This window comes from Numida meleagris, chromosome 17 (assembly GCF_002078875.1).
Source record: "Numida meleagris isolate 19003 breed g44 Domestic line chromosome 17, NumMel1.0, whole genome shotgun sequence".
NCBI lineage: Eukaryota > Metazoa > Chordata > Aves > Galliformes > Numididae > Numida > Numida meleagris.
In genome coordinates, this window is record NC_034425.1 from 7562342 (window position 1) to 7587622 (window position 25281).

The 25281-nt window shown below is 39.6% G+C and overlaps 1 protein-coding gene and 1 long non-coding RNA gene across 15 annotated transcripts in view; one reads left to right on the top strand and one right to left on the bottom strand.

The window, feature by feature from the left end:
- Nucleotides 1–968, bottom strand: part of LOC110407168 — a 65159-nt gene extending 64191 nt beyond the window's left edge. For all 3 annotated transcript variants that reach the window (XR_002443760.1, XR_002443761.1, XR_002443759.1), the window contains exon 1: nucleotides 823–968. This is a non-coding gene — a long non-coding RNA (uncharacterized LOC110407168). The remainder of the gene's footprint in view (nucleotides 1–822) is intronic.
- The window catches only part of BPTF (bromodomain PHD finger transcription factor), a 48810-nt gene continuing 24805 nt past the window's right edge, over nucleotides 1277–25281 (top strand). For 7 of the 12 annotated variants that reach the window (XM_021414499.1, XM_021414502.1, XM_021414506.1 and 4 more), the window contains exons 1-13: nucleotides 1277–1932; nucleotides 2024–2274; nucleotides 12004–12826; nucleotides 15344–15567; nucleotides 16761–16961; nucleotides 17422–17610; nucleotides 20194–20364; nucleotides 20486–20661; nucleotides 21584–21939; nucleotides 22196–22327; nucleotides 23474–23603; nucleotides 24356–24491; nucleotides 24851–25066. In XM_021414499.1, coding sequence (XP_021270174.1) covers nucleotides 1292–1932; nucleotides 2024–2274; nucleotides 12004–12826; nucleotides 15344–15567; nucleotides 16761–16961; nucleotides 17422–17610; nucleotides 20194–20364; nucleotides 20486–20661; nucleotides 21584–21939; nucleotides 22196–22327; nucleotides 23474–23603; nucleotides 24356–24491; nucleotides 24851–25066 — 3646 coding nt within the window. In that variant the 5' untranslated portion in view covers nucleotides 1277–1291. Of the gene's footprint in view, nucleotides 2275–12003; nucleotides 12827–15343; nucleotides 15568–16760; nucleotides 16962–17421; nucleotides 17611–20193; nucleotides 20365–20485; nucleotides 20662–21583; nucleotides 21940–22195; nucleotides 22328–23473; nucleotides 23604–24355; nucleotides 24492–24850; nucleotides 25067–25281 lie in introns of those variants that run through there. The other 5 variants (XM_021414505.1, XM_021414508.1, XM_021414500.1 and 2 more) reach the window with 4 other exon arrangements.

Here is a 25281-nt window from a genome sequence, read left to right on the forward strand (position 1 = left end):
ACAGGTGTTGCATTCCTTAAACTGTAGCAGACTTGAGGGTTTAACGAGGTTCTCAGCCTGAGCAACAAGTTAATGAACAAAAGACACTTCAGAAATTAGTGTATAAGAATGCAATTTAAATTACACATTGGACATAAAACTGGCATGCTTATGGCATGAGTATCGGGTTGTATGTATCACACAAAACCATAAGCAAAGCACCAAAAGAAAATGACAAGTGTGAGCATGCTTATTTGCTGAAGTCAAGACTGGAATTTTTGGGATTCCAAACTTCTGTAGATTTAGCAATGAAAGGCTGGTTGTAGGTATCGAGAGATGCTGGTGGGCCTTGGGCTGCTTTTCGTTTTATTCTGTCTTTGCTCATGGAACTGCTACTTTCAGCTGAAGTGGTATTAGAAACCCAACAGGGCAGTTGGTCTCTGTTGATTTTTAGACCCTGAAGGCTCTGGCAAATGTGAAGATGAAGGAATACAAACTAGATGAAGCCGAGCTCCATTTTGCAGAGCTCCAGTGAGCCGACAGCAGCTCAGAGAAACCAGACTGACTAAAATTCATAGGGCAAGTCCCTTTGTGGTCTCCTCAGCCTTATTTTGCTTTACAGTGATCCCAGCAAGGCAATGGTGCGCTGTAAGAGGGTATTAATTTCTGCATAAAGGGGGAAGATTTAAGTTCGGGATCTTAATATGGGTCATGGGTGTTTGGGCTGAAGAAGGCTGTCAGCGCGGTGCGGGCTGGGGGAACCTGCCCTGGGGGGAGCCCGCTCTGAGGAGCCCCGCGCTGAGCCCCCTCAGGCCGGAGCGGCGGGCACAGCCCGTTGCCTACCTGCGCTCGCTCGCAGCCGTCCCGGGCGGGATGTGCAGCCTGGCTGAAGCTGTGGGACGCGGAGCGAGGGGACTCCCCTGAGGGCGCGAGGCGAACTCTGCGATCGAGGACCGGTAACGGGCGCCTTTATCCAGGCGCAGGGGGACGGTGAGTCTGAGAGGTGCTCGCAGGCGCCTCCCGGGGGGGCTGAGGCCTCAGGGCAACTTCAGCCGGGGGTCGAGGAGAGTGGGGGAGAGTGGCGGAGAACCTCGGGAGCGCCCGGCACCGGGACCGAGGGCAACCCCCTGATGGGCGGCGGTGCCGGGACAGCACCGTGTGACAGGGGGTTGTGGGTCGGAGGGGGGAGGGCTCTGTCCCGGTGTGGGGGCACGGCGGCAAAGAGGGCGCTGAGGGAGTGGCGGGGGGCAGCGCGCGGAGCGGGGGTACCCCTCGGCCGGGCACGGAGCCGCCCCCGAGCGCCGGCTCCAACATGGCTCTCGCGGCCGGCGGCTGCGGCGCCCCCTGGCGGCGGCTGGCGGGCGCGGCCGGTCACGTGAGGCGCTCGGGGCCTGCTGCCGCCGCCGCTTCCCCCAGTCAGAGCGGAGCGAGCCGAGGCAGAGACGAAGAAACAAGATGGCGGCCGGTGGCGATCCGGAGCGGGACGCCGGCAATTCGGATTGAGCCCTCGGCCCTCACAGCTCGGCGGCCCCCCTCCCCGGCCCGGATCCCTCGCAAGGGGGGGAGCTTCCCCGTAGCCGCCTGTCCGGACTCCGAGCGCCCTCCCGAGCCTTCCTTTCCCCTCCCTTCCCCCTCTCGGCCAGCGCCCAGAGATGCGGGGCCGGCGAGGCAGGCCGCCCAAGCAGCAGCAGCCGGCGGCGGGCACCGCTCAGGCGAGCTCCCCGGCTCCGCCCTCCGCGGCGGGCCCCATCGGGGGGCTGAGGTCCCGGCAGCGGGGCAGCAGCCGCGGCAGGTGGGCGAGCTCGGCCCAGGCGGAGACGGCGGCGGGGCCCAAGCAGAAAGGGGCCGGGGCTGCCCAGGCCTCTTCCTCCGCCGCCGTCTCCCCCAGGGGGGGCAGCAAGAGGAAGGGAGGCAGCGGCAGCAGCAGCACCCCTGGTGGGGGAGGCAGCAGCGGTAAGGGTAGGGGCAGGGCCGGGGCTGGAGGAGCAGGGGGAGGAGGCGGAGGAGGCAGCTGCAACAGCCAAGGCAGGGCTGCCTCGTCCAGGAGGAGCATCAGCAAAGTGGTGTACGATGATCATGAGAGCGAAGAGGAGGAGGAGAGCATGGTGTCCGACGAGGAAGAGGAGGCAGACCCCGAGGATAACCAGGACTCCGAGGAGGAAGAGGAGGAGGAGATCATGGAGGAGGAGGACGACGACGACTCTGACTACCCCGAAGAGATGGAGGATGAAGACGATGCCAGTTATTGCACTGAGAGCAGCTTCAGGAGCCACAGCACCTACAGCAGCACCCCAGGTAGAGAGTCAGCGGGTAAACTCGCACCAGCCCAGGGCACCACACACGCTCCCTCTAGGTTTGCAAGTCCAATCCGCATGCATTCTTCCTCCCGTCCTTGTACGTCAGGGATGCCCGCAAGCACTCGCAGGGGTGCGGGGTATGCAGCTTAACTCCTGGCAGCCCCACAGGTGCGGGGGACATTAGAAGGTGCTTACAAACGCAGCGAGGGGAGGGAAGGAAGGAAGTACATGCTGGAACAAGGGGCGCTTTGCAAATATGCATGGAGATTCTGGCTACTGCAGAACTGCGTGGTACACCAGAACGTGTTGCAAACAATGTCAAAAGTGGATGGAGCGTTCACTTACTGTTTAAAAACAAGGAAAATGAGATGCGTGCCTTGCAAAGGGGTCATTTCGAATATGTGCAGAAAAGGATGGCTTGTGCTTGCGAATGTAACTTGATGTTGAAAAGGAGCACATGCAACTTGAAGTGGCCTAAAAAAGCCATAAGCATTGGAAATTTCTAAGTTCTTGAAATCAGAATATAGCTGGAATCAGCATTTACTGTCTTTAAGACAAAACTAGCTTTCCAAGGAGGGAAATGAGGTGCATTGTTCAAAATGGAGATTGCATTATAGTTTGGGGAAAAGTGCACAGGGCCTCATTGTAAGGGTGTAAACCTAGTTTTAGTTAATAGGGCACAGAGATGAAAAGGTGGAGGTTGACTCAAGTGTCTGGGTTTTAAATCCTGCAGTTATTTCAAGATGTGGCAACCTTTAAAACTCACATTTGAGTTAAAGCTTTTTAAACATCGTCGTGATTACATTTAATTTTTTTGAACCTCTAGTGACAGATTTGGGCTCAGTTTTTCTATTAAGGCCTATACTTCTGTCTGTCCTTAATCAGTTCCCTAGTTGTGTGGGTTTCAAGCTTCAAAAATTCTTTATCTAAACTTAAGCTCTTTAAATTTATTTGAATTCATTCAGAACAGAGTTCAAGCTTAGAATTTTTTTTTTAAAGTCTCTGAATAGTTAAACTTAGGCGTAACCTAGGAGTGTTTCTGAATTGGGCTACAGGATGACAAACACTTGGACCAATTTGGAAGGGGGCAGGAACAGGTTGGGTTTTTTTTTGTTGTTGGATTTTTTTTGTTTTAAATGTAGTTTTGAGTAGTTAGCTGTTTGTTTTTTTTTTTTTTTTAAGGTGAAGTACTGACCATTAAATGTGTCATTTAATTTTATTTTAGGGAGTTAGTGGTATCAGCCCATTATATGACTTTATTACAGTCTTTTAAAGAACTGTGATAATACCTACCTACTAAAAATCTATATCCATATACTTAATTTAAATGAATTCAAATAAATACATATATTACTAAGGGAGTTAAACTTAAGATACATTTTTAAGGTGTTAATATTGGTTTATTTGTTGCAGAGTTGTCCTATAGTGAAATGGAATTTTTTGGAATATGTTACTAAAGTTAGAAGTGTTTCTTCTCAGAAGAGAAAAAAGTACTCTCCTGACTTTTTGTTCTTAATTTTCTGCTTTGTTGGGTGACTCATTAACTTGTTTCTGGGGTGTTTTTGTCAGGGGAAGAATCTTTGATGATTTTAATTGTCTAGGTCAGGAAGGTGTTTTTGATGACTTAAAATGAGTTCTAGGAAGTATGGGTGTATTCAGTTTTTGAAATATACTTAAGAATTTTGGCAAATAACAAGATGCCTCAGTGTATTTTACTGTGTGCAAGCAGAGACAGGTTTTATGTGGTATTTAAGTGTATCAGAAAACTTTTCTCTAATTTACGTGTGTATTTTTCACTTGGTCAAGGTAACTTATTTCTAAAAAGTTTAAGTGTAAATATTTTCATCTTTATGTGCTCTTTTTACACTGCGTGGTTGATGGTTAAAATGTTGCTGTTGTTTAGGCATTTACTGGCGATTCTCATTAGGTCAGTGTTGGCCTAAAGGCCTCTCTCCCCCCTCCTTTGCAAAGAGGAAGGTACAAACTTTTCATGTGATCAGCTCAGTCTGTCTTGTTTCTCTTGAACAAATACCTGCGTTGTGAATGTGCTACGCAGTGGTGGCACTAATTGAAATCTTCATCTTACCATAATCCAAAAAGAGACCCTTAATGTTAGAACAGTTTTAATAGGCGAGAAAAAGATCCATCAAAACCCAAGGATTTTGCAGCTGAGCAAAGCACACTGAAATGCTTTCAGGCTCCAGTGCTCCTTGCATGTGCATGCTGAGCCAGAACCAGTCTTTAGCTCTTCACGCTTTTTTTCCTTTCATATATTTATCTTCAAATAATACAAATTGTAACCTACAGTGACAAAGTTCCTGTGGTTAACAGGTTAACAGTGGAGGAGTATCTCCTTTGTTTTACTCAGCACCAGGGAATCATGCAGTGCCCTCTAGTTCTTCTCTTAGACTTGGTGATGTACAATTGTTCTCTACTTATCTCCTCTGGATCACATGCAGCCTGTATTACTAACAACATCAGGATGTAGTCTTCAGGGCTGAAGAGTTCATTTTGTGGAGCAGAGTATTGAAAAATTGCCGTAACAAACTGTCCTACTAACCAAGATTTGCATTTAAATGACATTCCGCTTAAATGAGTGGCAGACTTCCTACATTTTTTGTTCTTGTTTATATTCTTAACAGTTAATTTAAAAGAACACAGTACAATGTCTCTAGCCAAGTAAGGCGTGATTTTTGTGCTCCACTGTGGTATTATGGTATGTCTCAAACTTCAATAATTATTACTATATTATTATAAAAGTATTTAGAGAATCAAAATCTTTGGAATAGTAAAAATGCCTTCAATATCATGCTTAATAATGGCATACTTAAAGTTTGTGTGGCTGGGTATGATGTTTGGTTGCTGTCTGCTGCTGGGCAGGCCTTTGGTGGGGGGATTTTCTGTGTCACGTTTTTTCTGTTATTCATTTATCCCCAGAAGGTAGATGTACTTTTAGGATAAGTATCCTGTATATCTTCTCACTAAGCATTTTTACTATTACCTGTTTGCTGTAACAAACCTTCAGGCTCATCACAATTAAATTGTTTTCCTTACGTAGTGGAATTTTAAAGAAAAACTTAGTCAAGATGCTTAGAAATCCTTTTTTTTTTTTTTTTCCCCTGGAGGTTTTGTTTGCTTTTTTATTCTTCATCTAAAACTTGGAATCTGGATTTTGGCTAAGGTAATCATCAGCCTGTCTAACAAGCTAATGCACGACACTGAAGATGCAAGTCAAAAGATCTGTCATTTATGGTATATTAATTTCTTTAGATGGATATTGATGGTCTGTGAGCATTACAGTGATTGTCTGTCACTTCTGTTAGTAGTTATTTCACCAGAGAGCTTTGATCTTCGGGGTGAAAGAATTTAACTGGAAACTAGTTGCTCCGTTTTCTGTCGGTAGTAGTTTTACACTTTAACAGACTTTCATGCTCTTGAAGAGTTAAGTGGAGGCATCAAGATAAAATTGTAAGATATGCAGCCTCTCCTTTACAGAGTGAGAAGATTTGTCAGCCTCCTGAACATCTTACCTGCTCTCTACATCCGGCATGCTCTTATTTTGCCATTTAGGAATCTACATTGTGATTTGCTATCTGGAGGAAATGTCGCTAGTTCAGCCAGAAAGCCATAAAGAATATAGAAGAGGAGTTCAAGTCCTAGCAAAGAAATCATGTGGAAGGTCAAACTAGTGGCTGGTACTGCTGTACTGACATGCAGATCTGCATTTTGTCATCAGCCATTGCTCATAGCAATTCTGTGCGGCAAATACTACTATCAAAGAATGTACATTTTAAAAGATAGAATGATTTAATGTACTGCAGATCAATCTGGAGTACAGTCTCTTTTATGGGTCTTGCAGCAAAATTTCTTGGCTGATCTTTGTGTTGCATGGAACTGGCATGAGTTGGGTAGCTGGGGGTTTTAGTAGATTCGAGGGGGAGCTCCTAGGGCTTACTAACTTCTGAAATTAGTTATAGCTTAGCTTGAGTGTGTCTCAACTAAGAAATTGTCAGAATGTAAAACTAGTATGGTATTGCTACTTTTTTTTTATAATTATGTGCCTGGGTTCTAGGTACAGAAGTGTGACTGAGTTCTTCTCAGAATAACAATGTGGAATTCCATTGACTGCTTGTCTTGCAGTAGTTCTTCAAGTGTTAAAATGATGCTTCAGAATGTAGAGATCTTACCTTCTTGACTCCTACTGAGATTGCACTGCTGACCCCAATGTTGAAAAATTAAGTTCTTCTTATAAAATTAGAGAACTGTTTGGTTTGTAAGAATACTGACAGATGTACCAACTGAAAAAATAAACAACCAAAGAAGCATTCAGCCAAGTTCTTAAAGAGCATAAAGAGGCAGTTAAGTACCAAGGCGGCAGCCATCCTTAGCTCAGGAGCACGTGTTGAGAACTGCTGACATGAGTGCACTCATGAAGGTGCTCTCAGGATTTTGTCTCGTAACCAATTATTTTCTCATTTGTGATTCAACTCCCAAAGCTTTGGTGGTGCGTGGTAGGTCTTACTCTTCATGTTGGCTTAGATTTGAAGTTTACCTTGTTGGCTTTTCATTTTTCCAGACAAATGACTTTCAGTTAGGTGTGTCCGCTGCGAAGCAATGTTCATACTAAAGATGTACTTATAATAGAATTACAAATGCATCTTATTCTGAAAGGGATTATTCAACTCCTGAATATTAGAAACATTCTGGTTGCCCTGTCCAAAGGAAAAAAGTGTTTGGAAAAATTTCACGCATCCTACGAAAATAATTTTGATTTTTCTGTTTCTTTTACTGCTTTCTTAAACAATTCTTATTTTATGTTAAACTAATTCACTTTCACCGTACTGTTTTTTCCACTCTAGTGTAAGCTGAGCAAACGCTTTCCCAAGAGGTCAACTTTTAATTAAGGAACCGGTTTGGATATTGCTGTGACAAACATGTAGCTGTATCCAGTTTGTGAATGCTGCTGGGAGAAAGGGAGCAAAAAACCCCCACTCCTTTATTAGTATTTTTATCAAATATTGTAAGTTTTCTCAGTGATATCCAGCAAGAACTTGTGTTGCTGCACGTTCTCCTTTGAAATCTGAATGATGCAGAGTAGTGTATGGGTGGGAGATGTCTGATTTGGTATTCTTATTAAAACTGAACAAAAATAAGGCTGTAGGTTTAGAAGAGCGGTTGAAAGCCAAACTTTCTAGGAGGAAGTTAAACATAGCACAGGGTGACTTCTCTAAAGACTGCTCATGCTTCCAGGACACCATGTAATTGCCAATTGGTCTTTATGTTGGAAAGTTTCTGTAGTGACTCATGCTCTGAGACACAAGTCTAGCTCAGTTCTATTTTACTAAAGATGGGCTTTTTATATAGGAGTAGCCTGGTTTGACTTAAACTGTGGAATCGGAAGCCAGAACTTATTCTTCCTTCTTTCTGAGGATAAACTGGAAATTCTTTCACTTACTGGCATAAATTCTGCACTGTGTGCCTGTGAGTTTTTTTGTTGTAATATTTATTTCCCCCTCTGTGACAGATTACAGGAATATGTGAAACTCTGCAGTCTCTGTTTTTCCCCTATACTTTATCAAGTTTATTGTCCCCACTGTAGCCACCAACAGAAGCTCTATGCAGGAGCCTTGGTGCCCAGGTGCTGAGAAATTGTGAGGAAGGGAAAGTTTTAAGAGAAGAGGAGTTAGACCAGTTGTGATCTTTCTAACCAAGAAATACTGGAGCCAGTGTTTATTTGTAAGGTCATAGCAGTGCGGCTCCCACCCTCCCTGTTTAAACACAACAGTGGTTCTGGCAGAATATTTCCCATATAGGACCCACATCTCCAAGCCCACTACTTGACAAATGTTGGGCTGAAAGCTATGTTTACTAGTACTGTATATCTGGAGTAAGGGGTAGATAACAGAAGTGAGATGAGGCAAAACTGGATTTTTTTGTGTATTTTGCTAGCCTACATGTGCATGGTGATCAATATACAACTGAAGTACAAAAAGTGTAAAAGTCACATTTAGTCACAATGTAACCTTTGTGTTTTGAACACTGATGCAAATGATTCATTCAAATACTGTTTTAAAACTGGCCACATAAACCAGAAGATTTGTTAAAGATGGGGAAAGTAATTTTTGAAGTTCCATGTTCTCCAGCGTTGAAGTATAGTAGATTTGAGGGGTGCAGGCTTTCAGTCTGTAAATGGAGACAAGTGTTTTGTTCCTTTTCAACTCCTGTTCATTTCTAAATTTCAAAAAGTCAGTGGTTAAACCAATGAGGTTGAATAGACTGAATAGACTTCACCAGTTCTGCAACTTCAGTTTGTTTCAAATATCATGTGTTTTCCTTGAGTATTTGTAATATAAATTATTTTAATAGATTATGGTAAGTGTAGACTATAATTATCAATATCTATAATTAAATGTGCCATGCGAATAAAATTGTTTACTCTTTAATCTTAATTACAGGCAGCTCCTCAACTAGAGAATTCCAAATAGGGAGAGGCAACTACTGCAGACTGCTTCATCACTTTTGGAGACGACTAGTGAAGGAATGTGATTTAAAAGAAGTCTATGCTAGATAAATGTAATGCTGAGACACTCGAGGTGTTAATAGTCCAGTCATGGCAGCAGGAGGCTATTGGCAGATCAGTCTGTCCTTCACAATAAAGCTATGGAATTTGAATGGAACAGAAGTGGACATTTTCTCTCTGTGTTCTATCTCGAACCTGGAATTTGACTCAGTGGTTTGGTTACTATGTAGAAACTAATTTAGAAGGACTTAATAAAACTTGAATCCGTTTTGGGAAGCTTCAGTGTGAGTAGAGTGACTTTCTTTAATGAAGATTAGATGCATCTAGATGCAGTTAAATGTCTGGTCAGTTTAGCTCTGGAATCCAGATCTTAGGCAGTGCAGAGCTGTTCAGAGCAGCTCGGTAATTGAAAAGAGAAATTACTTTGAGCTCTTGAGATAGGGTGTGTGATTTTACAGCGTGGATTGGGAATGTTGAGTGATCTGGTGTAGCAACTGTGCTGTGTGCCATGGGGCATAATGCCAAATACACAAATGAGGTATGCATTTTATAATGCACTCTTTTTCCTTATTGTTTAACCTATTAGATACTATATTTACTTCTGAAATTTCTATGCTGTGTGCCAATGCAAATATGAAAGTGTGTAGGATGTTTTATATAGAAGATGGAGAGTGGTGTGAATAATACAGTCATCTGACTACGTTGTGCTTGCACCAAAGTGCAATACTTTATGATGGTATTTAGTGATGTACTTTGAGTTCTGATAACATTTGTTCCATAGCTCTACCTGGACCAATGTGCTTCCTTTTCAAAAGGAAGCATTAGAGAACTTTTGAAGAATGTTTCCATAAAACATTGGGAATGCCTTACTTTAAGGCTCCTTTTTTGCTGCTTCTTTTGTCTGATGGAACATAAATACATCAGCTTTTACCTCTGGTGAAAGAGACATCAAAAAGACTGGTTAGTCTGCTTTTTCAGTGAGGGGTGAAAATATGTAAGAAGGAATTGTAATTTTGTTCTTGCAATAGAAAATCTCAAAGAATGAGAGGACATAAGTAGTAGCTTCTTTCAGCAGTGTTCATTCGTTCTAGTTTATCTTTGCCCAGAACTATTGTTCTTGGTGGGCTTGGGTCTTTTGTTGTTGATTCTGATTCATGTAGGTGGATCGGGGTCATCATTCTTTTCGCTTGCTTTCTTCAAGGGCTGATTCTTTTATGCCTCTATTGTGTGAGAGACCAAATATTTTTTCTGCTAAAATTGCAGACACTGAAAGAACCTTAGTTTGAAGCTCTGCCAGCGTTTTGTGACACTTGGGCTTTAAGGTGATCATTAGTGATTTTGGGATGTCTGTGATGCCTGGCATGACCTCTTACTAGGACTGGTCCTACACCATCCTGCAATACTGAAGGAGGTTTCCAGACCTTAATGTAACGTCACCTCTGAATGTGTGTGTATGCGTGCTGTGTTTGGGGGGCTTTTAATTAAAGCGGCTTTGTTTTGTACACGTGCAGCTAAGCATCAGGGTGGGAGACAACTCGGGCTTAATCTGGATATTTCTTGCTGTAAGAATGCTTGCTTTGTGCCCTCCCATGAAACTCTTAGGTTTTTGTATTTGCTAGGGCTAAACGCTTCCCACCGATCCACGCAGCAGCAAGCTGAAAGGCAATCTCACAAGCATGCTTTCATTTTCCGCAGAGCTCAAACTTCACTGAACCTGGCAATGTATTTTTAGAGGCAGGTGCCATTGAGCCATTGCTTCTGTAATGGAAACATCTGGTCTCTCATCTTCTGAAACATTGTATCAGAGGGCCTAGCTTGTAGCTAAGATTCCATTCCCACCTTTAAAGTTGGAGAGGGAAAGCTGTGCAAGTGTTGTCGGGCTGTACTTGGTCAATTATTGATTTTTCTGCTGGAATTGTTTCACAAATTCTTTTGTACATCTTTCTATTTATAAAATGTGTATACGCCGTTTCTTAAAGGTAGTTTTTCTGGTTTATTATTTTTTTTTCCCAATGCATTGGATTTTTCATAATGGTATTTTCAAATTCAGTGAGATCTGTAAGCTATGTGCGGTAGCTTATCTTCTCACCCTCTGCTGCCCTGCCTCGTTAGACTTATTTCCTACCATTATGGAGGAAGTGTGGGAGGAAGTCGGGTGGGTTGAACGAATGCCAGGGAGCACTATTACTATAACATACAAGATGACTGGAACTTTTTTTATTGATAAACAAAAAATGTAGTTGTTTACCGGGATCGCCGTGTATTTATCAAAGGGCCTAAAAACATTTTTAATCTCCATTATTAATTTTTAAACCAAGATGGTGATTTAATAGTTAGTTTGAGATTGTCCAAACTTCATTAAGTACAAAAGGTAAAAACGCACGCTTAGTGAGTTCGTCCTAAAACTTCACCTGGTAGCTGTGAAATAGTTGTGTGTAGTTGGATACTTCATTATTTTGGTGGAATATGTCATATTTCTTTTAACACCATATACAGATTCTTTCCTCTTGTGTTTTTCCTTCTGCTGGGCATTTAGGATAGTGGAAGTAAAGACAGGAAAGTGTAGCATCTCATCTAACTCAGCATTTTCATACATGTCTCATTTGACTTATTTCTGGCTTGTTGGCGCTCAGTTCTAGTAGGACAACAGTAGATAAAGGGATGTAGGTTCTCTTTTGTGTTTTAATTCAGTTGAAATTGATGTCCTGAGACATCTGCTTGAAATATTTTTTCCTATATACTACAATTCAATAGGAAAACAGTTTGCAATATTTTAATACAAAATACCTGGAGCTTTATTCTTCAAGACGAAAGCTAATGTTCCAAGAAGGAATGATTAGCTAGTATTACTGAATAAAAACGAGAATTTCTAATTTAATACTTTGTCTTAGAGAAATGTATGTCTTTTTAACTAATTTGAATAATTGAAATCCTGTATGTCATTTTGAAGATTTAATAGATATATCTTGCATGGGAGATACAACAGCTCCATTTAAAAATAAAATACATGAGATACATATCTGAAATTTTGCTTTACATTTTTAGTTAAATAAGATTATTAGGTGAATATCACTTAAGTCACTGTGAGGATGTGAGTCCTTAACTTGCAATAGTTTGGAAAGAAATTTTAGCACAGTCATCAATGATAGATATTTTAACACGTTGATCTGCAACTGGCAAAGTTCTTACTGTTGTTTTTAATTCCAGGTAGGAGACGACAAAGAGTGCATCGTCCTCGTTCTCCAATATTGGAAGAAAAGGATATCCCACCTTTGGAGTTTCCTAAATCCTCAGAGGACTTAATGGTGCCTAGTGAGCACATCATGAATGTGATTGCCATCTATGAGGTACTAAGGAACTTTGGCACTGTTTTACGCCTTTCTCCTTTTCGTTTTGAGGACTTCTGTGCTGCTCTGGTAAGTCAAGAGCAGTGCACACTTATGGCAGAGATGCATATAGTGCTTTTAAAAGCAGTTTTACGTGAAGAAGACACTTCAAATACTACCTTTGGACCTGCTGACCTCAAAGATAGCGTTAATTCCACTTTGTATTTCATAGATGGAATGACGTGGCCTGAGGTTCTGCGAGTATATTGTGAGAGTGACAAGGAATACCATCATGTTCTTCCTTATCAAGAGACAGAGGACTATCCTTATGGACCAGTAGAGAATAAAATCAAAGTTCTGCAGTTCTTAGTGGATCAGTTTCTTACAACAAACATTGCACGTGAGGAGTTAATGTCAGAAGGTGTTATTCAGTATGACGATCATTGTAGGGTTTGTCACAAACTTGGGGATTTGCTTTGCTGTGAAACTTGCTCGGCTGTGTACCATTTAGAGTGTGTGAAACCACCTCTTGAGGAGGTACCAGAAGATGAGTGGCAGTGTGAAGTCTGCGTGGCACATAAAGTGCCTGGAGTAACTGACTGCGTTGCTGAAATCCAAAAAAATAAACCATACATCCGGCATGAACCTATTGGATATGACAGGCACAGACGAAAATATTGGTTCCTGAACAGAAGAATCATTATGTAAGTAAAGTAGACACTTAGTGCTTTCTGAAGATTAATACTGAATTGAATGTGTATTTACAAATGGCTATCCTGTAAGTCACTACTGCTATCTTAAAATTATTCTTTTGTTAGATAAGACTTTACTTACTTTTTGAGTTGGTCTCTCTAAAGACAAGGTAATTATTCTGTAATTTTTCTCCAAAACAAATATTCTCAAATTATGTTAAAAAAGGGGAGGAAAGCAGGGAGCAGGGCTTAATTTTAACATGCCTAAACACAGAAATGTGAGGAAAAGAAAGCAAATTTTAATGAGGACTCCAGTTTTCAGTAAGTTTTACAGAAGGATGGCTTAAATGGCTTTGTAATCACATGATTTATAGGGGACTGGTCTTGGTGTACTGTCACCTGCCTGGAGAGTATTTCGATGCCTTGTACAATGCTGCCCAGCAGTAGTGATTGTTATTCTACTCTCCCACAGTTGTGATTGAGCTCTAAGAAGTTTTCATACTAAAATAAACATCGTAGTACCTCTTAGTTTAAATAGATGAAAAATTTTCAAAGCCTGATTTAGTCCAAAAAGACTGTGTGAGATCTTGTACTTCATCTGTTGCTTGCTTTCAAATTGATGTTTTCATGCTTCTGAAGATAGCAGTGAGAAATCCTGTAGCGAAACTGTAGTATTTCAGAAAATGGTTTCTTTAAATAGCACTGTCCCACTTGGACTTTGACAGTTCTGCAAAAATCCTACTTTTCCTTTAGGGTTCCCTTCCTGTGAAATGCCTTGTACTCTCTCATTCTGACGATGTCAGCTTCTGCTATGATTTCAGAATTAGGTAGTTAACCTGTGAGAAATAAGCAGATCATTCTTTTTAATTCTTTTCTTTCTGTTTTCTGTTTCAGTAGAGCAAATAGTGCAGAACTGACATACGTTTTATCACTGACTAAAACTGGTAGTTTGCCCATGTGTTTTCTCTCCAGTTTTCAGGCGTCTTTCCTCTTCAGAAAGGGCTGGAGGTAAAGGAGTGCTGGAAAATGTTATGAAGAATTCATATTCCAAGAAACTTTCCCAATGAATGCTAACTTCTGTTCACTTTGCAAAGTTTATGCAGTATTAGCATAACCTTTCTTGAATCGAAATTTTTTAGGAGGCATCAGTACGAAATTGGATACAGAATTTGAATATGCATTGAGAATATGAACGTTTTGTGGATTTGCATAGCTACAGAAACAAATATCACAGATTTACTGCAGCTAGTTTCCTTTATGTGTGGGTAGCTCTTCCAGTTTCAGGATAAACCATACCACTGATGCAAATGCACTTGAGCTGTCTTTCTGAGAAGCCATTAGAGGTTGTTTGCATTCTGCTGTGTTTCTGGGAAATCTTTTATAGAACTGTAACTAAACTAATGTATGTAGCTGTACTGCTTCTGAACTGAGCTTTGTTTCTGTGTATCATTCCTGGATGGTTTCTGTGTGTCAGTGTGGGTCTGAAAGCAGTAACGTGACTGATTGATCTGTAAGGGAGTGCTCCTAGTCTCCTTTTGTTCCATGTAGTGGACGGTTGCATTCATTACACAGAAATTTATTTAGACTTCTCTCTTGTCTTGATTAAACACAACTCACTTGTGCACTGTTGGTTGAATTTTCTAAACCCAAGAATAATCATTTTGAGGTGAAAATCCAGTAGAAACTAATTATTTATAAAACCTCAGTGAGATTGTTGAAAGTATAATGAAAGTGTTTTTCTCTTCCAAAGGGCAAGGAAAACGGGATCTCTTCTGGTAACTGCAGAAGAGTAAAGTAAAATAGGAGGAGGATGACGGGTGAAGGACAAACTCCTTCAGGTTTTGGGGAATAAAATTAAAAAAAAAAAGGGGGGGGGGGTTGGAAAGCCTTGTGAAGCATGTGCAGCTGATATTCTCTATTCTCTAGTTGATCAGCAGATAGATATTCTTCTCTGTCTCTGTTGGGTGAGATGTGTGGAAAAATCAGCTGTGGGTCCTTTCTGCAGAACGCTTTCTCTTTGTGGTCTGGTGTCTCGGTTTTTCACAGTGCCTGTGGGTTTTGTTGGCTTGCAGTACAGCGGATCTTTACTGGTACTGAGAGCATGTTCTTGAAATACATAGTGAAACTGAAGATAACAGTTAATACTATTTCAGTCTAATGGAACCTTGTAACAGTAGACTTGGAAGAAGGGAGTTAAAGGGCTGGTGTGAAAGCTGTACAGATGTTAATGTAAAATATTTTATAAATGTAAAATTCTACCCTCCAGATTTCCTGAATTTGTAATCAGAAGCACAACAATTTACGGATTCTGGAGACATACGCCCTTTCATTGCAGATTATTTGGTACTTAGTAGATTGCTGGTTATAATGATATTAAGTATAATGAGAATGAAACAAGTGATTAATGTTGGTTTATTTGCATTCAGGTATTGACATTTAGTATTTCTCTACAAAAAAGTAAGGTGATAATCATTTTTGACATCTCTCCAGATATTTTAATATTATTATTATTTTAAAATACTCTTGTAGAGAGGAAGATTCAGAAAGTGAGAAAGATAAGAAAGTCTGGTACTATAGCACAAAGATTCAGCTGGCAGAGTTAATTGAATGCCTAGACAAAGATTACTGGGAAGCTGACCTATGCAAAACTCTGGAAGAAATGCGTGAAGAAGTTCATCGGCACATGGATGTAACAGAAGACCTTACTAACAAAGCAAGAGGCACCAACAAGTCTTTCCTTTCCGCAGCAAATGGTGAGCGTATTCTGTCCATTGGGAATAAATGTTGCACTTTAAATCAAATTCTAGCTTGTATTTGTTTTATTGTAAAATGTTTACTGGGCTAAAGTGATACTGCCAGTTCTTTTCAATGTGTTATTAAAACTCTGTGTTCAGAAAACAGTTCATTTCTGAATTTACAGGGAGAAAAAGATTTTTACATCAACTTGTCAGAACTTTTTTGATGTTCGCTGCCCTGTTTTTTTAGCAGTTTAACTGCTCTTTATGTCTTGATGCTTGTTTGCATCAAACTGCATTTGCTTCATTCTGATGTAGCATGGATTTTGATTGAACATTCATTTTACAGTGAAAGTGACTGATCTGAAGGAAGTGCTTTGTAGCAAAACGTTAAGTATCTTAGCTGGATTTGTTTGGGAAATGTACAACTAAATGAATGAATATATGGCAGGAGAGGACTTTACATCCTACTCCATAAATGTACCATTCATGTTTGAAGCGAGGTCCGTACTTGTATTAGCGCTGATCCTACAGCCATGATTGGGTTGTGAGTGTAGAGCTTTGGAGAACCATCGTGCGGGTGTCGCAGCATGGCTGTGTAGTGAGGACTTGGAGGCCTTTGTATCGTGTGTGTCCTGAATGATTCAAGTTTTTGATTTGCTTAGGGTCTGCCAGCTTGTGATCATTTCATGTGTTTGCGTTGGGCTGTCAATTATTTGTTAATTTACTATGTTCTTCTCTCTTGCTCGCTCTCTAAATTCATAAACATTTACCAACTCAATAGGAGTTGGAGTAGTAAAAATCTTCAAGCTCAAATATTTGCTCCAGTATTATGTAAAGTATGAAGGAATGCTGTCTCCCTTGCAGTTCCCTGCTAGAGGTTAGCTAACATACCTTGAAACAATAAATGCCTGTGTAAACCTGTGGAGGTTTGAACTTTGGTTCTGGGGAAGGCATGGAAGTTTGATATTCTGCTTTAAAAATGGATTTGTCATCACTGTATAAATGCATAATTTGAGAAATCCGTCATTGTTAGACCTTTAGAATTGTTTCTTCTAAGGAAGTTGATAAGGAAGTTCTAAGGAAGGTGATAATAAGTTGGATGTTACTTGTTCATAAATGAAATGAAGGTGTCTACGCCAGGCTCTTTTCTGCTTATAAGCTCTGTAGGCGTTGCTTAGTGTATATTAATGGCATGCATTTTATTGTAGATGAAATTTTGGATGTTATCAGAGCAAGAAGAGGAGAGGTAGGGGAAGACAGAAACACACCGGCTGACGAGGCAGAAAAAGCCAAAAGTGATGTTGAGAATGACCAGACAGATGGTGAGAAAGGCAAGGAAGAATCTGGAGACCAAGATAAAACTGAGGAAACACCCACTGAGCAAGCTGTGGAAAAAGTGAAAAATGAAGGTAAAGGAACTGTGATTGTGCTTTAGCAACTGCATTTATCTAAAGAGATGGTTTAGTTACGATCCTCACATTTCTTAAGCTAGTGTGTTGTCTAATTGTTTATTTTTAAGCAATATTTGCTGATTTATTTGTGGTTGATTATTATAGTTATTTCTTTCGTTAAGTAATTTCTAGATACCTTGGCTTGAAGTTCAGGTGGCATTGAAAGAGTGTGATCAACATCTCTAGTAAGCAGTATTACAATTTTTTTTAACATTGTTTTCCTCATCTGAATGAAGTCGTTTCAGACAAGACTTTCCAATAGCAGGAGACGGAAGGGGGGGGAGGAGGGGAATAAAATCTCAACAATGTGAAATAGTTGGACAAACTTACCAAAGCTGCTTTCTATGAGTGACCCCAAATGACAACCTAAGACGTACTAAAGAATATCCCTAAAGTTTTGTTGTGCGTTTTACTATAGAGGCAACAGTCATTGGGGATAAAAGTAACTCTCTGACATCGAGCACTGACGACAACAACACAAATCCTTCTGCAGGAGAGACTAGTTGCTCTGAAGGGAAGAACGCAATGGGGTGTCAGTCAGAACCCCCTGATAGCAACAACGTGGTAGAGAAGAAGGTGGCATCAGAGCTCCATCAGGAACTCTCAGGTACAGAAGGCACTGTTACCGATGCCTCTGTCATTTGGGTAATCTGTTCAGTTTTTCTATCTGGTTTGTCCACTAAAACCATTCACAGCGTATATCACTCATGCTGTTTGCTTGCAGTGCCATCCTTTACTGCTACGTTGTCATTAACATTTCAAAGTTAATTTTCTTGCAATCAGTGCTGGAAATTTTTGCAATCCTCCATGACATTAGTGTTTGTTTCCATGCCTTCTGAAGATGACTGTGGCTGAGCTTTTTATGTTCTATTTTCTCTGTATTTTGTTTTTGCAGTGATCCATAATGATTGTTAGCATCTTATCAAAGTTTATTTCAAGTTCTAATTTGCTAATGACTTATTATTTTAACCTCTCATTTACTATATAAATTACTAATAAAATAATTTCATTCACATGAATAAACTGTTGCACTGAGATTTCAGGATAAAAATTGTCATGCTTGACAGGAATTTTAAACAGATTTAAGACTTAAATGCACAGAAGCTTTTGTATTTTAAAGTGTTTTTTCCCTACTATGTCAATGGTTGTAAAGTGATAACATATTGTGTTTAAAAAAGATCTTTAGATTTAGTAACAAACACAATTTGATCCATTGTAATGTACATTATCAGAGTATTCTTTTAGAATATTCTCTTAAGCTTACTGTGTAACTGGAAGTTACTCTAAGCAACTTTAAAATGAGTAAAGTTTTACTCTCGTATTTTCAGTTGTTACAAATAAAGAAATACTCAGATCTGTAATGTAGCCAGTTTATGCTTGAAAAGTGGAGTAGTAAACATCTTTTGTCCTGCTGCAATAATTGCAATCTGTACCCAAATGAAAAACTCTTGAGCTTCTTCTTATGAATACGTCTCAACTTTGTGATAAACTTTGTTAATGGAAGGGGAAAATGAAAGTTAGATTAATCCATAATCTGGAAGCCCTTTAATGTGCTTTTTTAATACAGAAAATGTGCTGCTGCATGGGACTAGAAGCATATATTTTAGATGTTTGACCAAATATCTCATGCTTTCATTCTATTTTAAAGTTAAAATAACTGATAGATATTTAATGGAAAACATGTGTATCCTAAACTTTGTTCCCGTATCGTAGATAAGTTCGTGCTTCCTTTCAAAAAATTCACCTTATATTAAGATACTTTCACACAGGTACATTTCTTCTTCTAGAGCTGCTGGCTGCTATTTCTAAATTAGTGGGCTTTGTCTGCAGGAAAGTGTGGATGAAGAGAGTTCTTCCTGCAGTCTTATTTACTGTATTTATAGTGATACTTGTGTTCCTAACAGGAAGTTTCAGTTTGAGACCATTATTTCAGAGAGAGGAGAGATACTGAACCGTTATCAGTAAAGCAGCCAACCCTAAAGACAAGAAACTAAGATTGAAATGAAAAACCTAAACAAAACTATGTCTCAATCCTTGCTAAGAGTAATGTGGGTCTTTTGAGTCTTGTTTGGATGTTTCTCCTCTCCTTCAAGCAGCAGACACCAAATGGTTCCATTTTTCTCTTACTATAAGGGAAGTGGATCAAATAATGTCAGTCACCCATGTGTCAATGCTTGAAATCAAGATGCATTCTGGTTAGGGCTCTTCCAAGAGTCTAAGAATACTTACCTTAAGGTCTTTCTGCTAGGACTGAATGTTTCACAGAAGGAAGGTTTTGGTCTGTCGCCTTCTTAGTAATAACAGTATCTCTGATATTTTGAAAGAGTTCTAGAAATAGTCCCATCTCTTTTTTAATTAAGCTGTGTCTCTGCACAAAAGTAAGATAACATTGCTTTTGTGAGGGTCAATGCCTTCTTACTGGGTAGAGGGAGCTTTTTATTTCTAGATAGTTGCAATTCAGTGACGAAGTGGAAAGATCATACTTGGGCCCAGTGTCTTACAGACAAGGGAGGTGGCGGTTACATCTGCAGCCTTCCAGAGAGATGGTAGCAAGGACAACTCAGTAGTCTTACTGAGCTTGGAGCAATATGTAGACCTGCCAGATTGTCAGAGAGAAGCTGATATTGTAAGTTTGTAGAAGATGAAATCTGCTAAAGTGGTGCCAATGGAATTGAAATCTGTGGGACTCCTCAGGATCAATGTGCTGAAGAAGAAGAGATTATCAAAGATAGGGTGGAAAATGGGAAGGGAACTGAGAATGGGTGCTTTGTTAAAGCGTGATACGATCAAGAGAGAGTGACTCATAGAAGCTTCAGGAGGACCAAATTTTGTTAAGTATATATTTTAAAAGCAAACCAAAATCTCAGTAAAGGGCTCACTGGATGTGCCTATAGAGAGAAGGGAAAAAAAACAACTTACGGAGAAGTATATTTTAAATTTTGGTTTCAGAAAGTTTAAGATTCAGTTCAGAGCTATAAAAGTTGAAACCACTTGGAATAGAACAACAGCAAAAATACTTCCATGGATTCATTGCTCTGGAGGAAATTAATGTTTTATGGGTATTTCTTTGCAGTCCAGCAAAAGATGTTCCCTTGACTTGGAATTTTTCATTTAAAAAGAAAAAAAACTAGGAAAAATTGCATTGATTCAATTCAAGAGGAAAACTAAAAATCAAGTTCTTCTTTTGTAGAAGAAACTGGTCAGATGATCCCAAGCAACAGCAGTGCATCTGCTGCAGCTCCACAGTCAGATGTTGAAAACAGCAACAGTAGTGAGCTCTGCTCTGGGCAGAATGACTCCGTTAAGATGCCTGACGATGCTGAAAATGCAGAGGGGGGATCGCAGACTTCAGAGGACATAGGTAGAAATTTTTCCTTTTTTAATATAATTTCATGTTATTTGTCTTTTATTTTTACTTCCATACATCAACAGAAAACTTTAAGCTTTTAAGTTTGTTTTAAAAGCCTTTTTTTCTTGGACAGGAGAGAAAGCTAATGGTGAAAGAAGTGATTCTCCAGGCGCTGGAAAAGGCACGCCAGGTTCGACGCGAATGCTCACAAGATTACGAAATCCAGATAGCAAGTTGTGCCAGATGAAAAGCCAGCAGGTTGCTGCTGCTGCACATGAAGCAAATAAGTTACATAAAGAAAGCAGAGAGGTTTGTGCACTTTTGGAAAATTCAGGGAAGAAGGAAAACTGTTTTGGAAAACTGTTTTAGAAAACGGGTCTGCTTTTTTTTAATTAAAAAAAAAAAGTGATTTTGAAGATACTTAAAAAAAAAAAAGTTCTATTAACCACATGTTGTGTCACAAGAAGCTTTTTTTTTCTTCCTTTTTGTTTGCTCTTGCAGTGTAAGTTGCTATATATACTGTGGTATGACAGTGACCCAGTGCATGTACTTGACTTTAATGTGCTGGTCACAAGTTACAGAATTGTTTGCTGCATAGCCAGTAGTAAGTTACATACGTTTTCTCCCACTTCTGTCTTCAAATTTCTCAGAACTGCTATGCCAAAACTGTAGCTTAATAGCGGTTTGTATTTGGTTGTTGTTTGAATAGCTAGGTAATAACCAGGTTTCCAGTTCGTAAAAAAAATCTGTACTGGCAGATCATGTTAATTTAAAAATAGTCATTGCAAAATTGTAGCACTCCTTGGTGCAGACTGAAGTGAAAGCTCTCAGATTTGGAATTCCATTATGAGGAGTTATCCATGTCATGTTTTCAAAGTCAAAGATATTTGTCTGCTTAGGTACATACGTGAGTTCTGTGATTTACCCAGAAGGTGTTTCACAGAAAGCTTATTTCAGTTTAGTGAAGCTATTCTCCCAAAGCCATCAGTAGGCATAATTCAGAGCAGCAGAACAGGTTCCTGTTTGACTTGCTGAAGAGGCTTCTTTTTTAATTTCCAAGTGTTGCTCTTGAGAATATTGTAGTTCTATGTGCAGTGAGTGCAAGTACGTGATAAACAGTTACTTACTTCTACAAACTAATGCAAGATATCTTTACTAATTTATATATAGGCAGTTGAAGCCTTGTAACAATTAAATTTTAAACTTTTAAAATCATTCTTTCTTGAACTAGGTTCTTGTGGTCAACTCTCAAGGTGAAGTCTCCCGAATGAACACAAAGAGGGAAATTGTGATGAAAGGAAATATCAACAATTATTTCAAATTAGGGCAAGAGGGGAAATACCGTGTTTACCATAATCAGTATGCCACTAATTCCTTTGCATTGAACAAGCACCAGCACAGGGAAGACCATGACAAGAGACGACATCTCTCACATAAATTCTGTCTGACTACTGCTGGAGAGTTCAAATGGAATGGGTCTGTACATGGGTCCAAAGTTCTCACCATATCCACTTTAAGGCTAACTATAATTCAGCTAGAAAACAATATCCCGGCATCATTCCTTCACCCTAACTGGGCTTCCCACAGGTAATTATATATTCTCTTGTGTTTTTGCTAATAGTATGAATGAGCAACAGGCTTTGTTTTATCAAGTTGGTGGTTTCCAAGCACCGTGTTTCAATATATTGAAATATATGTTTGAGTCTTGTGATGAATGACTAAAAAGATTGCACATGAGTTAAATATTACAATACAGGAGGTTTTATCCTATTAAATTTGTTAACATAGCACGCTGTATTAGTACATGTATATACTTCAGGTTTTTATCTTGTCTCCAATTTAGGTCTAACTGGATTAAGGCTGTTCAGATGTGCAGCAAACCTAGAGAATTTGCACTAGCTCTGGCTATATTGGAATGCGCAATTAAACCGGTTGTCATGTTGCCAATCTGGCGGGAATCCTTGGGGCATACTAGGTAAAAAAAAATGTAGAAAAAATATACATACATTTTCAAACGTTATACTTCTAGAGGAGCTAGTAGTTATTAACTTGTAAGAACTGTATCCTGGGTTGCATCGAGAGAAGCATGACCAGCAGGTTGAGGGAGGTAATTCTGTCCCTCTACTCTGCTCTCATGAGACCCCACCCGGGGTACTGCATCCAGTTCTGGGGCCCCCCAGCACAAGAAGGACATGCAGCTGTTGGATTGAGTCCAGAGGAGGGCCACGAAAATCATCAGAGGGCTGGAGCACCTCTCCTGTGAGGACAGGCTGAGAGAGGACAGGCTCTTCAGCCTGGAGAAGAGAAGGCACCAGGGGGACCTTATAGTGGCCTTCCAGTACCTGAAGGGGGCCTACAGGAAAGCTGGGGAGGGACTTCTTATAAGGGGAGGACAAGGAGAAATGGTTTTAAACTGGAAGAGGGTACATTTAGACTAGATATTAGGAAGAAATTCTTTCCTGTGATGGTGGTGAGACACTGGAACAGGTTGCCCAGCGGGGTTGTGGGTGCTCCCTCCCTGGAAGCATTCAAGGCCAGGCTGGATGGGGCTGTGAGCAACCTGGTCTAGAGGGAGGTGTCCCTGGCTACAGCTGTGGGGTTGGAACTAGATGATCTTAAAGGTCCTTTCCAACCCAAACCATTCTATGAATTATCTTGGAATTCAGTCAGTAACATTCAGCACTTCATTTTTAAGTGCTTTTTCTCAACCAGAAAAACTGAAAATATATTACAAGATTTTAATAGAGGCACTGCTCCTGCAAAGCAAGTTTTTCTTTCTGAGACACAGACTCAGAATGATACCACTTTAGAAGACTAGAAAAGCAATTTTCAATACACTGAGTTTGGTAGAGTCTGTCTTTTGTCTTTCATTTTGTAGAAGGAGAAATGAAAATGTCTGATGTTAGACACAGTTGCAGGCAACTATGTCTGCATTATTGGAATGAGCAAAAAAGTAGTGTTCCTGTTGCAAGTAGTGCAGATAACCTGATGTTAGGCTTACCTCTCAACTTCGGATATTCAAAATTATTCACATGGGTAGTATAGGCAGTTGTTTGTTGTATTTGTTTATAAGATCCTGTACTTAAATATATTTAAATGCGCTTAAACCTGTGCATACTAGATTACGCAGAATGACGGCAATAGAAAGAGAAGAAAAGGAGAAAGTGAAAAAAAAAGAGAGAAAACAAGAAGAAGAAGAAACAATGCAGCAAGCTACATGGGTGAAATATACATTCCCCGTTAAACATCAGGTAAGGTTTTGTTTTATATGAAGAACACGTGAAGTACAGAAACTACCAATGTCTAGCTCTTCTTCTATTTTCTTCGAAGTCTTAAAATATTAATGTCATTTACTGTGTTACTCCTTGATACTGGAGTAGGAACCATGCTCGCATATTCAAGCAGATAGCCTTTGCCTGAGCAAAATTTGAGATTCCTTATGGTTTTAATGCCACCACCTGAGTTGTCTGCAAAATGCAGCCCTTCCTCATGGAAGAGTTCTAGATGGATATTGGAGTCTTGTCATAAGATCTGTCTATTTCCAGCACTTCCTTCTCTACCTTGTCTCCAGGCCAGCTACCTTTACTTTATAAGATTATATAACACAGTGGGAATGACTATAGAAATCCCTTTATGTTCTTCTGCAATAGGTATTAAATACTTCTGTTGGAGTGATTCTTTACTCTAAAATTAACAAATGTACAGGCTGATTTAAAAACTTACATTATTCTTCAGCTCTTAGGTAAATATCTACTAACTGTTAAATACAGGAAATACAGTTTTAGATTTTACTTTGACAGAATTGATTCAATTACCAGCATGCACATCTTGAAATTTAGCTTGTATGTTATTTCACAAATACACTTCAGTTAGCATCAAAAATTCTGTAAATTAGAAAGTTAAAAATTTAAATTTAAGACATGTTAGGTTTCTAAATGAATGCATACATTATCAGTACAGCAAATAGCATGATTAAAATTAATATTTTAAAAATATTTAACAGGTTTGGAAACAAAAAGGAGAGGAGTATAGAGTAACAGGATATGGTGGCTGGAGCTGGATCAGTAAAACACATGTCCATAGGTTTATCCCCAAATTGCCTGGAAATACCAACGTAAATTACAGAAAGTTGCTGCCAAGTAAGTGTCTGCATTACTTAGAATTTTTTTTTAATTTTTTTAACACAGACAGACAATTTGTGTTGATTATAAAATTGATAGTTTCTCGTCATTGTTAATGTATTCTGTTCAGTTCTCATGGATATTTTTTAGCTGCATTAAATTGTTGCAATTATGAAGTTGTGTACTATTGGTAAATTATGTAAATTAAAGATTGAGGAAAATATGTAGATAATCACAAGCAAAAAGTAGCATCTAAAATATGGGTGTATATATGCATCTTCTTTTTTCTGCTTTGACTGATATGTGAATAGGCATTAAAATGTAGCAGATGATAAAAAAACCTTCTGAATAATTGAAAACATTTAATGTGTTAACAGCAAAGAATGAAGATGAAAAATGCAATTTGGATAAAAGAAAAGGTCCAATAAAGGTAAAAATAGAGAAAGATAGAATGAAGGATTCTCATGATCTTCAAGCAAAGGACAAAGGTGATGCATCAGAAGCAGTGGAGAAAGTACAAGTGAAGGAAGAAAAATCACGTGAAGAAAAAGTTGATACAAATTCTGAAAACTTAGGTCATGCAAAAGACAAAGGTGATATAAATCATTATAAAACTAGCTATTCATTGCAATACTTGCAGAAGCATATGACCTTATGAATAACTACTAAAAACCTGTGTAACGAGTTGTGTTGAGGCATCTAGAATGTCTCAGTTACGTATTTTTTTATTATCTTTTGTAGAAATGTCTTAAGTTTTCATTTCCTTTTTCTTGAAATTTATTAATATGTTATAAGGTGCATTTATTTA